The following is a 13,022-nucleotide window of genomic DNA, read 5'->3' on the forward strand; positions in this document are numbered from 1 at the left end:
TGCTGCAACTGGGCTTTCTTGAAAATGGGCCTATGCAAATGGGCCGAAAATGACTAGCCTTGACCGGGGTCCGAAGACTGAATTAGAGTAGCTTGTGGTCCTCACCATCAAGGAACCGTTTTGTCAATTTGTGAATTGACTCCATTGATCTGTTCCCAAATACTATGAAACGTCGCCGTTTTATCTGCCCGTTCGCGTACACGCACTGCTCCGCCAGCAGGCCCAAAGCGCTTTCACAATTCCTTCATTTTCTCTAGAAAATCTCGATCATCACTGAACTTCAAGCCATCATGCGCTTCTAGTACGGTACACAGGCATAGTTCGTTTTGGAGAAGAGCCCACATCCTCTTCTTCTTCCGGTGTTTATATTTATATATATAAATCAGAAAAGAAGAGAAAAACCTTCAGTTTCAGACCCAAATTCTTCTGAACCAGGTTGGTTTTTCTCAATTCCTTGGCTAATGCATAATTATAGAATCAGCCCCTTTGATATTTTTTGAAAAAAATTCATGGGTTATGAACCTTTTTCTCCAACATTTTCATGTTTCACTGCCAAATTCTAGATGCCGTCTTCTTTGTTTCGGATTGCAGATATTGTGAGTAGTTATACCGTTCCCCTTTTGTCCTGTCCAGTAAAAATTTCCCTTCTCATCGCGTGACCTAGTTGGGGTTTTGGATTACATGGCAATGATTAGTTTGGAATTATGCTTCATATGGGTTCTCCTGTGAAGGATATCCATTGTGTTGTCTTGTTGTAGCATAAACACAGCATGTTCCTTCGCGGCCTTTGTAATATTCTCCTTAGCTTGTCTTTTGTTTCCTGGATTTTACTTCCTTTGTGGTCAATGGGATTCATGAATTTGTTATTGTATTTATTATTACTTTTAACAGCTACAGCATTTCTCTGTTTTTCAATTCATTGACTCATAGAAGTTGTCGCAACTTGATTGGATCAGTTATGCAATTCACTACCTTCATCATTGGGAAATTGTTTTTTGACTAATTAAGCTTTTTTCCGAAATTTCATTGGGTGTTATTCCTTTAGGTTATGTGATGGTTGAACTGGTTGATAGGGGGAGACATCGAGGAAAACTGTGTCATGTCATATGAGTTTTGGGTTGCAGAAGCTTGTTGGAGACAGTGGGATGGAAAGGAAAAGAATAGACGACTATGAACCAGGACCAATTCCATCTCCTAAACCACTGGACAGATTTGGATTTATAAAGCAAGAATTTAATACATCTCCTGAAGGGTTAAGCAAGAGTAGGACAGCAAATGACCATGAGCGGTATGCTTTCTTTCATTGCTTTTTTGGTCAATTGAACATTGCAGCTTGAATGAGCATTATCCAAGAAGCTTCCTGTAGTGTGATGTATTCTGAATTGCACACTGCATGTGCTTATGTTCAGTAGATTTTTTCGTTTACTTGCTTTCATTCTAATGCTGTTAAAAGGATTACTTGATTAAAATTTTATGCAAAGTGAATCCAGTTTGTACCTTTAATAATCAGATCTGATCCTAACCACTTTTATATTTTTAATATTTTATGATTATGAAAACTTCGTTATTTTGTGATCATGTTTCTAGATTTCATCATTACCAGGCATAGTAGAGAATTTTCTTTTTGTCAAAGCTCAATCTACGTCTTTATGTCTATTTTCTCTGTTGGTGATTTCTGCTTGAGGTTTAGATGTTATATTTTTCATCTAATTTTGAAGAATGAATTAGGCATTTAATTGGTAGATAGTTATATCAGTGGATAGAATATTATTCTTGTATTATTGCTACAAAAACTTGGGTTAAACTTACTTGATCAAGTATGTTATGTATAGAAACTTAGCAATGCAGCAAATGAAATCAGATCTGCTGTCCATCTGCTGCAATAAGTGTAATATACACTTTCAAACAAATTTCCAGCAATTAATAACAGAAAATAGTTGAGGGATTTTGATATAATTGAAGCTAGGTTACAATAGATTGAATTTTTGGGTGTAAAAGACCAAATTCTGAATTTTGTGATTAGGTTAGAATAAAATGTTTACATGCTTGCTTCCTTAAAGAGTTGTTATCCTAGGGTTACAGTTACCCCCACAGTCTCTTTCCTCTATCACTCTTAAAGCCTTATAATCCTAGCTCTTTATACTAAAAAAAAGTTGCATGATTACCATAAGTTTATTTCAAAAAACTAGGATCCATATATATTGTATAAAAACTAATATACAACATAAGAAAGAAAGGAAAAGAAAGGGTTAATTTAAATACTCAAACTCCATGCTAGTGAACCAAGTTGACTAGTGGACCTGTTTGGTCTTGATATCTTAGATGTTCTTTTTTTTTTTTTTTTGATAGACAAAGAGAGATATCTTAGATGTTCTTTCATCATTCAGGATCTGAAGCATAAATCTTTTGAGGTTAAGCACCAGCTAAAGGGTCATGTAGAGGTCTTAGTTGTTGCAGGATGTTTTGTTGGTACATTATGCTATGTATTTTAAAGTTGAAAATGTTGTTGCAAACATTCTGTCCTTGGACTTTTCTTGATTGTGTCGTAGTCTCCATTGAAGACTCAAGGTTGTTGAGCAATCAACTGGAATGACATGATAAGTATAGCGGGAATGATTTATTTAAGGCTTATAGTGGATTGAAAGTTTTTAACTTGTGCAAAAATGTTTTAAAAACTCCTTAAGTGCTCAAGAGCTAAGGAGAGTACTCAAGCGCTTTAAGGGCACTTAAGTATTCACAACAAAGATATCAATCTCCACAATTTCATTATTTCCATATTTTAATAATTTTTTTTTTTTGGAAATTCGAGTCTAAGTCCACTAATTATTTGTATCCTATAAATACCATGCTAAAAATGGTTGAGTTTTTGATGCACTTTTTGGAAAAACTTAATTTGCCTAAAAATCTAATTTGTCCTCCCGTATCCAAACTCTTAAAAACATTTGTCTTTGCATTCGTTGGGTTGAGAAGGAAATCTACATCCCCTCAGGTGCTAAGGTAAGATCCACTGGGAGCGGACGTGGTACCATGTTGTGGATGTGAGGTTTAGTGTAAATGTTGGGGAGTAAGACCTAGGGATAGCTTTTTCTAGATAAATTTGTGTACTATTCTTTTGAATAGTTGATTTGTAATTAGAGGTCTCTGACTCCATGGTTTTTACATCCGTGTAGTCTCTAGGAGATTGTTTTGGTGGTTTTCCATGAAAGAATTCTTTGTGCCTTGTGCTTTGATTATTCTTTCCTCTTCTTTATATCAAAGGAGAAAGTTAAATAACTAAAAATAATTAATTTTTGGCCTAAAAAGTTTCAAGCATCTATTTTCACCCCCCTCTAGTTGTTCCTTGAACAAGATCTTTAAACTTTCATGTTTCAACAAAAACTACCACAAGTCATTGTGAGTAAAAATTGAAAAAAAAATTACCATTTGTGCTTGGATTACTTCTAGTTGAAATTTTTTATATTATTTACACAGTTCAGCCTTGTGATTACTTAAATTGGGAACGATTTCATCAACCCCATAAAATTGAAGGCCTGTAGTTCCTCAGGAATTGGACAATTAGATGTTTGCTAAGCTTCTTCAAACTCAACATAGTTTTAAACATCTATTCTTGCTCTTGATGGCTTCCGGAAATACGTACAACATTGAACTTATATTTGGCAATGGCCATATAAGCACCCTCTGTGAAAACATTGCATGGCCTCTTTTATTGGGCTGGTCACTATTAGTCTTCAATTAGCTTTGGTAACCTGTTTAGTGTATGCTTTATTCCATCATTTTTGGATCTTTATCATGCTTTATTATAAATGTCTTGCCACGTCTTTTAAGTGGGCTTTTTAAAAATAACACAACATGGATCTATGAGGACAATAACCCCATAATGTGCATATACCTCATATCAAATTATAGCAATAAAAGTTACTAAAATCTTAACTATTTGGAGTTGGTTATAGATCAACTCTTTCCATTCGGATGGCCATTTCATCTATTAAATCAAAGGCTATAATGTCTATCTCACTGCCTTGTCTCAGGTTCCTTTTTGTTTTCAACTTGTCCTCATAGCATTTGAACTTGAATCAAATAACTTCATTGTGAATGAGCCAATTATCAATAAAACGAATTATAGGAAATTGATTACTAGCTCTTTCGTTTTCTTTTTTGGTCAGGGCTCCATGTAAATAATTGATAATTATATGTTGTGTCACAAATAAGCTGGTTGCAGTGGGACATTGGCTCTCTTAACCAATTTAGACTCTTCTGTTCTCTATTGGTTCCCATTGTTTTTCTGCCTGAAGTTTCATTTACCATAAGGAAAAAGAATGGTAAATAATATAGTACGAACTAATAAATATGTTCACACGTTCTCTGTAAGCATTTTCTTTTTAGTCTCTCTTTTGGTGTACGAAAAATTGGAGCCAAGTGAGATAATTAGTCTCTAGCTTTCTTGAGACAATCTGTTTTTCCATTGCTTCAATGCAGAACTATGAGATTTAATAGGTCATGGTTTGGAATTAAATATTTGTTGTGCTCCAAAATGATCTTTCCTGTCATTCTCTTTATTTTTAATATGGAAGGCTTGTAATTTAAGCAGTATCTGTTTTCTCAAGTAGTGATTTTCTGTGATTGTCTATGTGTACAGTTGTGTGTATTATATGTGTATGCGCAGGTATGGATGCCAATGAAAATACTTTGAGGGGTGTTTGGTTTTGCAAAATGGAGTTTTTTTGGCTGTGTTTGTGTATGTTTTTCTCTTGCTATAAGCATTACCGGATATTTTACTACAAGACATAAGGTCCTTTTTCAGGGAGGAAAGACGGGTTAGAAAATGGAGGAAAATGATTGGAATTGGAGGGAGTGATTGGAAGCATTACGTTAGGAGGAAACCTAATGTGGTTAAAAGACGTATAAGAAAAGGAATTCCTGATTGTTTAAGGGGACTTGTTTGGCAGTTGATCTCAGGAAGTCGTGACCTCTTGCTGATGAACCCTGGAGTTTATGAGGTATACCTTTTTCTTATTTTCTCATTTCAAAAGGTAACCTTGGTTAGATTTTTCTAGATTTTTTTTATATGCTATATTTATTGCTTTATTTATCTTCATTGGTTACAAGTTTGAATGCAAGTTCCATGAAGAAAGATCTATTTCCACCCACCTTTCTCTCTCTCTCTCAACACACACACACACACACACATATAGGAGGAGATGTAAACTGATTATGAGTCTATGATACAGAAGCTCGGCCTCTCGGCCTCATGCTATAAGTAGTAAGCTTTTGTTTCAATTCGAATTTCAGTTATTGTTATTGATTGATTTGATGCATATGAATACTACTTTGGCATGTTTTTGTTTTGTTTTTCTTTGTACATGAAATAGACTCTTACCTCTTTGTTAATGTGCTGGAACTGTTGTTGTCACTATAAATTAGCTTTTAAGGCAAAGCCATTGCTCTTGGAAGTACCTGAAGCTTAAGGCATAGGTTAGGATCCAAGCATTTACTGGTCAGCCAGTTGGATGTCATGCCAAATCTAAACTGTACTTGAGAGCCAAGTGGAACTTAATCTTGCTAATTCTTGTTCTATCATATGATATATTTGCTGAACTCTTCTCCTTGGTCATATATAATGGCAAAGAAGGGGCAGACTGGATAACTAGTTGGCAGTATCGTTCCCATTCTGGTTCCTTATTACTAGCTTACAAGTTTGATGAAGTTGCCTGTATTATAAATATCTGACATAGGCTTCAAGTTAATCAGTTTGAGCTTCCTGTTGATTAATGAATTTGATGCTTCTGGTGGTTTTAATGAAATATTTTACTGCGTAGCTAATGTAAGAACTAACTTCATGTCTGAACTTTTAACACCTCCACCAACAGTGGTGGCTCAATTTAGAAGATAAATATGGGTATTCAAACTAGATGATTGACCTCTAACATGCAAGTTTCATTCTCTTATTAACTGATATTTGTATTGGATAATGACAATAAGCCAAAGGAACTAAATGAAGTAGAGGTATTGAGTCTACTTTTGTGATTCTTTACTTATTATGCAATCAAATGACTTAAATGCCCCTCAAGTGTATTAAAAAATCATTAGTTCAGAGTTTTGGTTATGTGACAACCAATAACTGAAGTTGCCAGTATGCTTCCATCATTGAGAGTTCTAGTCTTAGTGCCTGTTTATTTATTTTCTTTCTTTGGTTGAAGTCCAAAAGCCCCTACTTTCTTTTGATTGTTGAGTTGTGGCAGTCTAGTTGGCGTAGGGAGGAACCCTTATGCATGTGTTTCCCACTTTGTATGCCTTTTCTTTGGCTAAAGAGGCCTAGGAAGCAGATGTATGGGAAGAGCAAGGAGAGGAAGAACGTTAGAATCTGTGTTTTGCTAGACAACTGAACAAGTGGGAGATGGAAAGTGTGGAGTCTTTTTTCTTCAGGTTGCAAGGGGAAATTGTGAAGAGGGGAGAGAAGGACAGGATGGTGTGGATGGGTTCAAGGAATGATTTCATTCTGGTCAAATATCTTTATTTTATGCTGAAGTTGAGGTGCTCATTCCTTTCCTAGAGGGCATTTGTCTAAAGTGAATTTTTTTGCTTGGGGAGCTTGTTGGAGAAAGGCATTAACTTTACATCAACTTCAAAGGAGAGGATGGCCTTTGACAGACAAATGTTACCCTTCTAAAAGTGGGGTGGAATGTATTGATCACATCCTTCTTCATTGCGTTAAAGCTAGGGAGTTATGGCACTTGCAATTTTCTTTATTTGGAGTCATTTGGGTCCATCCTCTTTCAGTTAGGGGACACTCGTAGATTGGCATGGCGCCTTCATGCAGTAGAAGGTTTGGGGAGCTGCCCCTTTGTGTATTTTTTGGACTTTGTGGAAGGAAAGTAACTGAAAAGTCTTTGAAAATGAGGAGCAATTGGCTATTGAAGAGTTCTTTTGTTAAAAGTTTGTTGACATGGGTTAGGATGTACATAGCAAAAGGATCAATGCCTTTAATTGATTTTGTAGATTAGGTGGGATCTAGATGAGGGAGAGAGCAATTTTTTGTTTTTTTCCTCTTCCTGGCCATGCCTTTTATTATCTTTTATATACAACCTGTGTGCCTTGGTGTATAGCTCTTCTTATTGATATATATCTTCTCTTTGCTTATCAAAAAAATGTTGGGTGTAGCTTGAATTGATGATACAGGTGGACTACAATACTGGTTAACTTGTATGATGAAAACTGATATTTTTCGTAGATTTCTGATGATCCTTTGATATTTGGGAGTTCCTTTCAGATAGATTCTCTTCATATTCTTATTGTGCTGATGAAAAATGTACTTGTCCAGCAACTGGTAATATACGAGACATCTGCTTCAGAATTGGATATAATTCGAGATATTTCTCGTACCTTCCCATCACATGTTTTCTTCCAGCAGAGACATGGACCTGGTCAAAGGTCCCTCTACAATGTTTTGAAGGCATACTCTGTGTATGACAGAGATGTTGGATATGTTCAGGTTTGGATCTCATGTATCTCATCACTCTTCTATTTACTGTTTGTAGGATACTGAATGACATTGGATTGGTATCGTTTGAAATGCAGGGAATGGGATTTTTAGCTGGCTTACTGCTTCTTTATATGAGTGAAGAAGATGCATTCTGGTTGATGGTTGCATTACTTAAAGGAGCTGTTCATGCTCCAATGGAAGGATTATATTTGGTAAACTTTCTTTCTTCAGATAAAAATTTTTGGTAATCTTTATTTTTTGACTTTCGAGGAATTTTGATCTCACTCTAGAAGATGAGAAGCTTAACTTGTCAGATGTAAGTGACTAACGTTAGGCAACTAATAGAGCTTGGATAGTAGAATGACTTAGGCTTCCTGTCAGCTTAGATAGCATGAGATATTTTTTTTTTTTGAGAAAATTTTTCTATGGTTTCTGAAAGATAAAAACTCCCAATATAGTGTAATGGTTAAAACAGCTCATGTGTTTAAACCAAATGGCTGGGATAAGGCTTTGTTGATGTGAGTTGAGTTGAATTTAGTGTTTTGGAAGAGTGTGGAAGGAAGGATTGTTGTCTGAAGATCTTCTGTACCTCCCCACCTACAATTACTGGGAAAGCCCAATGCCACTCCTTGGGAACAATGGAGCTTCATATGACCTCTCTAGTCCAGGTGCTGTAGTGTGCATCTCCATGACATGTCTATTCACTGTACCTCTCTACTATAAATTCTTTAACCAATCATAACCCTTAAGCATGGAAGTGTGGCCTTTGGCTTCTTGTGTTCAGTTACATTCCACGATACTAATTTTTGTATTAATAGAAAGAGTGCACATGCTCTGTGTGGATTTAATTCTAGGATGACAAGAAGTTAACTGAGATTGGGGTTTATTAAATTTGAATGGGAAGATCAGTTACAAATGTGGTAGGTGATTACATTTATATACTTCATCAAAGTGAGGCCAAACAATGGATAGGATTTCAAGTCAATTGCTTCCGTAATATTCTAGTAGGTATAGATTTATGGTTAATATCTTAGCATGATTGGTGGATGATAGGATATTCAATAATATATACCAAAAATTATGAATCATTTTATTTATTGTTTGGTTTTGGATGGGATTTCATATGTACAACAAAATTAGAAAATAAATGTGACTGCATGTTCCACGTCACTGCAGTTCCAATATAAGAAATGGACCAGTAAGACCCTGTTGCAGTTTTATTTTTCTGTTTTCTAGGACCTGCAAGGCTCTGTTATACCCCATAGACATCTATTGACTTCTTCTGCCCAAATCAAAAGTTTTTTGTTTTTTTGTTTTTTTTTTTTTGCCAACATTAATGGAAAATTTAGTCAACAACCTTAGTGAGAGGATCATACCATGAAGAACTTGGATCGAGTTTAGATTATATTCCCCCCAATATTGTCTATTTCATCTCAAAACCCAAACTTGGACTGTAAATTGAAGTTGTCAGATTAGACAAAACCTATGTCACCTAACTTGATGATTTACTTTTGAGAATGCTTCTCCTGGGATCATAAGTCTTATTTTGACCTTTCCTCGTGCTTCCCTAGTATCCTTAAAAGTGATAAGATAAAAACTTCAACAGGAGTGATTCATTAAATGCAGGTTACCATATTTATCATAAATACAAACTGATTTTTTCTTTTTCTTATTCTTATTATAATTTTACTGTATTGATTACATAATGAAAACTTATGCTAGTGTTGTATTTTGTGTGTTAAATGCTTATAATTCAAATATATAGTTCTTGGTTTTTGTGAGCAACATTAGTTCCAAGTCATTAGTATGTTGTCTTTGCAATTGGGAGAATTTATGAAGATTCTAAATTTCTTGTCTTTAAGCTGTTAAGGACTTTTTCTTGGAAGCCACCTTGACAGCAATCTTAGTAGAGTTCCTTCCCTGACTTTGTGGGTGCTTTAAGTTTTCTGAGGTTTAGAATAAGCACTGGACTGGCCATAAGTTCATCATTATGTGAAGCAACTCTAACTTGTTGTCTGTTTGTGATGATAGCAGAACACATTCCAGTTCTCTAAATATTATTATTCATGCTTGTGGAGTAGGTGGGCTTGCCTCTGGTACAGCAATACCTTTTTCAGTTTGAAAACTTGGTGAGGGAGCAGTTGCCAAGGCTGGGAGAACATTTTACTCAAGAAGTAATAAGCCCTAGCATGTATGCAAGTCAGTGGTTCATAACTGTTTTCTCATACTCTTTCCCATTCCATTTGGCTCTTCGAATTTGGGATGTCTTTCTTTATGAGGTTAGTGGTCTAAAAGCTCATTAAATTCTCCAATAGGCACCATTATTTTGTTTTAGGAACATTTTTATTCCTTGGGCAGGGTGTTAAAATCGTTTTCCAAGTTGGTCTGGCCCTACTGAAATATTGCCATGATGACTTAGTGAGTATCCCTGGTCCTTGTTTCCTTTAGATCCAAATAATTAGTACTTTTTATGCTTATTAAATGAATATATTTATCTGATCAGACAAAACTACCTTTCGAGAAACTCATACATGCTTTGCGTAACTTCCCTGAGGATGCAATGAATCCAGATACACTATTACCGATGGCCTACTCAATCAAGGTTCTCTCTCTCTTCCTCTTACCTCTTTTCTCTTGTGCTAGCGCCATTAAAGTTATTGATAGTTGATTTTAAATGCTAAATTATTTGTTGCTTTTATTCCTTCCAATGAATGTTTCATTTGCTTTTCAAATTTAGGAACATTTTACGAAGAAATAATTATTTCATGGGACTCAACCATGAGAATCACTTCCAAAAAACTTGGCATCTATAAAAGAAAATTTTGCTAATTACACTTTCAAATTTTTTACTAATTTGACTCATGTGCACTGAACTGCAAAACAAACATACTAATTTATTGGAATTGCTACTGTTTGTATTTTCTGTTGCACAAAATGTTTACATCAGGTGAAATGGGCAAATATTTGAGTTCCAACTGAACTGATGAGAAATTTAGTTGGAATATTCATATTAGAGTTTATGTTCTATTGACCAGAATGATGTTACTTTCATTTGAAAGGATTGCTGTATGTTTCCATTTTTTGGAAATTGCATGGGAATCTTGTCCTTTCACACTCTTTCAGAATTTACTTGTGTAAAAATATTACTAAAAGATCTTGATAATCTTCTTGATGCAAATTGTTAATTTATTTCGAACACAAATTATTACTTACATTTTATGATAATCATGGGTGAGTCGTGTTTGTATGGACTAATTGTCCTTATCAGCTAATAAACATCAAATAACTTCTTGGTAGAAAAGTGAGCTCAAGTGTGTAGCAAAAAAATTAGAGACTGCATAACCTACTTTCCGCTGGAACATGTAAAGAATAGCTTAAGTACCAAGGCACCTAGTCCCTAAATTACACATGTATTTTGACTTGTACAAAAATGTCCATGGTGCTTTAGACCAAATTATACACACTATTTTATAAATTTTTTTATAGGCAATAAAAGATGTATATATGTGGCAAGAAAAATTACATCAAAGTAGACAAGACCTGTACAACGGGCACAAAAAGGCAAAGCTATTCAAGAGAGAACACAAAAAAACAGCTCTCTCTCTCTCTCTCTCTCTCTCTCTCTCTCAATCAGACACTAACCAATTAACAAAATCAATCAAAGGCACCGAGCCTTCCTTTATGTAAATCCTCACCCATGCTAAGAGATTACTATGGAATAAACATTTCACCCACTTCAAAAGCAACTGTATTAATGGGAAAGTCTCATTCCTTCCTAATAGCTTTCCAAACACCAACCTCATACCCCTCTCTCACATCCTAAGAACACCAACCCCCTTCTTCCTTCCCATACTTCCCCTCTATAACCTGTTTACAAAAAACATCCCCTTCAAAAGTGAATCTCCAACTTCACTTACCAAGAAGGGCCCAATTAAGGGATGATAGACTTCTAATGACCAAACCCACCTTCCTCCTATCCATGTGATCAGTAGCTCATTTAACTAAATGAAGCTTACTCTTCAAAGCCCCTCTTTCCCATAAAAAGTCCCTTTGAATCTTCTCTAGTCTCAACCTCACTTTCTAGGGATAGCAAACAAGGTGTTGTAGTAGATAGGCATTTTGAATTAAGTGCGTTGAATCAACGTGAGTCTTCCCCCTTCAGAATTATACTGCCTCTTCAACATAGACAACCTTCTACAAAACCTCTCCACTACCCCATTCCAAACTGAACTAGGTCTTAACGGAGCACTCAAAGGCAAACCTAAGTAGGTAGATGGAAACTCTCCCACCTTGCAATCCAACTCCAATGCCAATTCCATCACACGCCTAGTTTATTTTCAGGCCTGAGGTTGTTTCAAACCACATGAGAAGCCAACTCAAATGAACCATTCGATCTTGAGAATCCTTGCAAAAAAACAAAGTATTGTTTGCAAACAAAAGGTGGAACACCTTCATACCCTCACTTTCCTTCCCCCTCTCTTTAAAACCCGACAAAAAACCGCCCTCCCCATCCAAGAGGCAAATCAACACTTCCATGGCCAGTACGAATAAATACAGAGTGAGAGAGGGTCCCCTTGTCTCAAACCCTAGAGCTTTGGGAAAAAAAAATCGGATGAAGTACCTTTAACAAGCATTGAGAATCTTGTTGTGGATATGTACCATTTAATCCAATCCAATTCAGTCCTAACCAAACCCTATCTTTTTAAGAATAGCAAGCAAAAAAGCCAAGTTAACATGGTCATATGTCTTTTCAATGTTAAGTTTACAAATTGCTCCACTAGAACCACTCTTTAGCTTAGGGTCAATAGCCTCATTTGCTATAAGGGCACATCTAGATTCAGTCTCATACACCTCTTATAATTGACATTCCTAGATTCAGGCTCTCCTTTCACTATCTATATACTTTGGTCTCAACTACCTTTGTTATGCCAATTCCATCTCTTCTAGCCATATCTCCTTTGTGCATAAGATGTTCATTTCAGGGGAAGCAAGATTCCTCATCAGTAATTTATTAATGATTTTGATTCACAATTCATATGTATACGTTTTGGTTAATAAATTAGGTGTCTAAGCGACTAGAGGAGCTGAAGTTGGAGTATGAGAAGCAAAATGGAAAGCAAGCTCAGTCTGGAGAATCTAGTGGAAAGCAGAAATAGCTGCAGCAAAGATGCCTCTCAACCGGAGAGACTTAAGCCGAGAAGTCTGAGCCATATGCTGATTCTTTTATTCTTTTGCCATGTTTGTCTGTATTGCTCGAGGAAAATGTACATCGAAGAAACAATTCCATGAATTTATGCTTAAAAGTATCATGTGCCATGCAAAATTCCATTTTGTATGCTGAAATCTTTTTATCAGACAAGGTGAAAGTGGTGGAAAGTGTTGTTATCTACTCATCTTCTCTATGCATTATGTGTAGAGGCTGTAGGTGCTGTACTGAGTGTGAGTGGTAAGTGGTTCCAAATATTCTACAACTTTTTTTATTATTACCATCCAACAAAATACAGCCACCTGTTTCAGCCCTTGTTTATTATTATTATTATTA

General features: G+C 35.7%; 1 protein-coding gene across 2 annotated transcripts; it reads left to right on the forward strand.

Moving 5' to 3' along the window:
• The first annotated feature begins 116 nt into the window (after window positions 1-116).
• On the forward strand, window positions 117-12,869 carry LOC100260077 (uncharacterized). Of its 2 annotated transcripts, none has more exons than XM_003633697.4 (9): window positions 117-435; window positions 1,046-1,288; window positions 4,802-4,997; window positions 7,319-7,489; window positions 7,576-7,692; window positions 9,562-9,759; window positions 9,839-9,898; window positions 9,984-10,082; window positions 12,544-12,869. In XM_003633697.4, the coding sequence occupies exons 2-9, from the start codon at window positions 1,107-1,109 to the stop codon at window positions 12,634-12,636; spliced, it is 1,116 nt and encodes a 371-aa protein (XP_003633745.1). In that variant the 5' UTR covers window positions 117-435; window positions 1,046-1,106; the 3' UTR covers window positions 12,637-12,869. The 2 variants fall into 2 exon arrangements, with proteins under 2 accessions (XP_003633745.1, XP_010660526.1); XM_010662224.3 differs by having other exon boundaries at window positions 119-435; window positions 1,074-1,288.
• The last annotated feature ends 153 nt before the right edge of the window (window positions 12,870-13,022 follow it).

The sequence above is a fragment of the Vitis vinifera genome, chromosome 14, assembly GCF_030704535.1.
Source record: "Vitis vinifera cultivar Pinot Noir 40024 chromosome 14, ASM3070453v1".
Taxonomy (NCBI): Eukaryota; Viridiplantae; Streptophyta; class Magnoliopsida; order Vitales; family Vitaceae; genus Vitis; species Vitis vinifera.

Coding starts and splice junctions, on each gene's coding strand:
- LOC100260077 (XM_003633697.4), top strand. CDS start 1,107: ATGAGTTTTGGGTTGCAGAAGCTTGTTGGAGACAGTGGGATGGAAAGG. Junction 1,289..4,801: donor ACAGCAAATGACCATGAGCG/GTATGCTTTCTT, acceptor GTCCTTTTTCAG/GGAGGAAAGACGGGTTAGAA. Junction 10,083..12,543: donor CGATGGCCTACTCAATCAAG/GTTCTCTCTCTC, acceptor TTAATAAATTAG/GTGTCTAAGCGACTAGAGGA.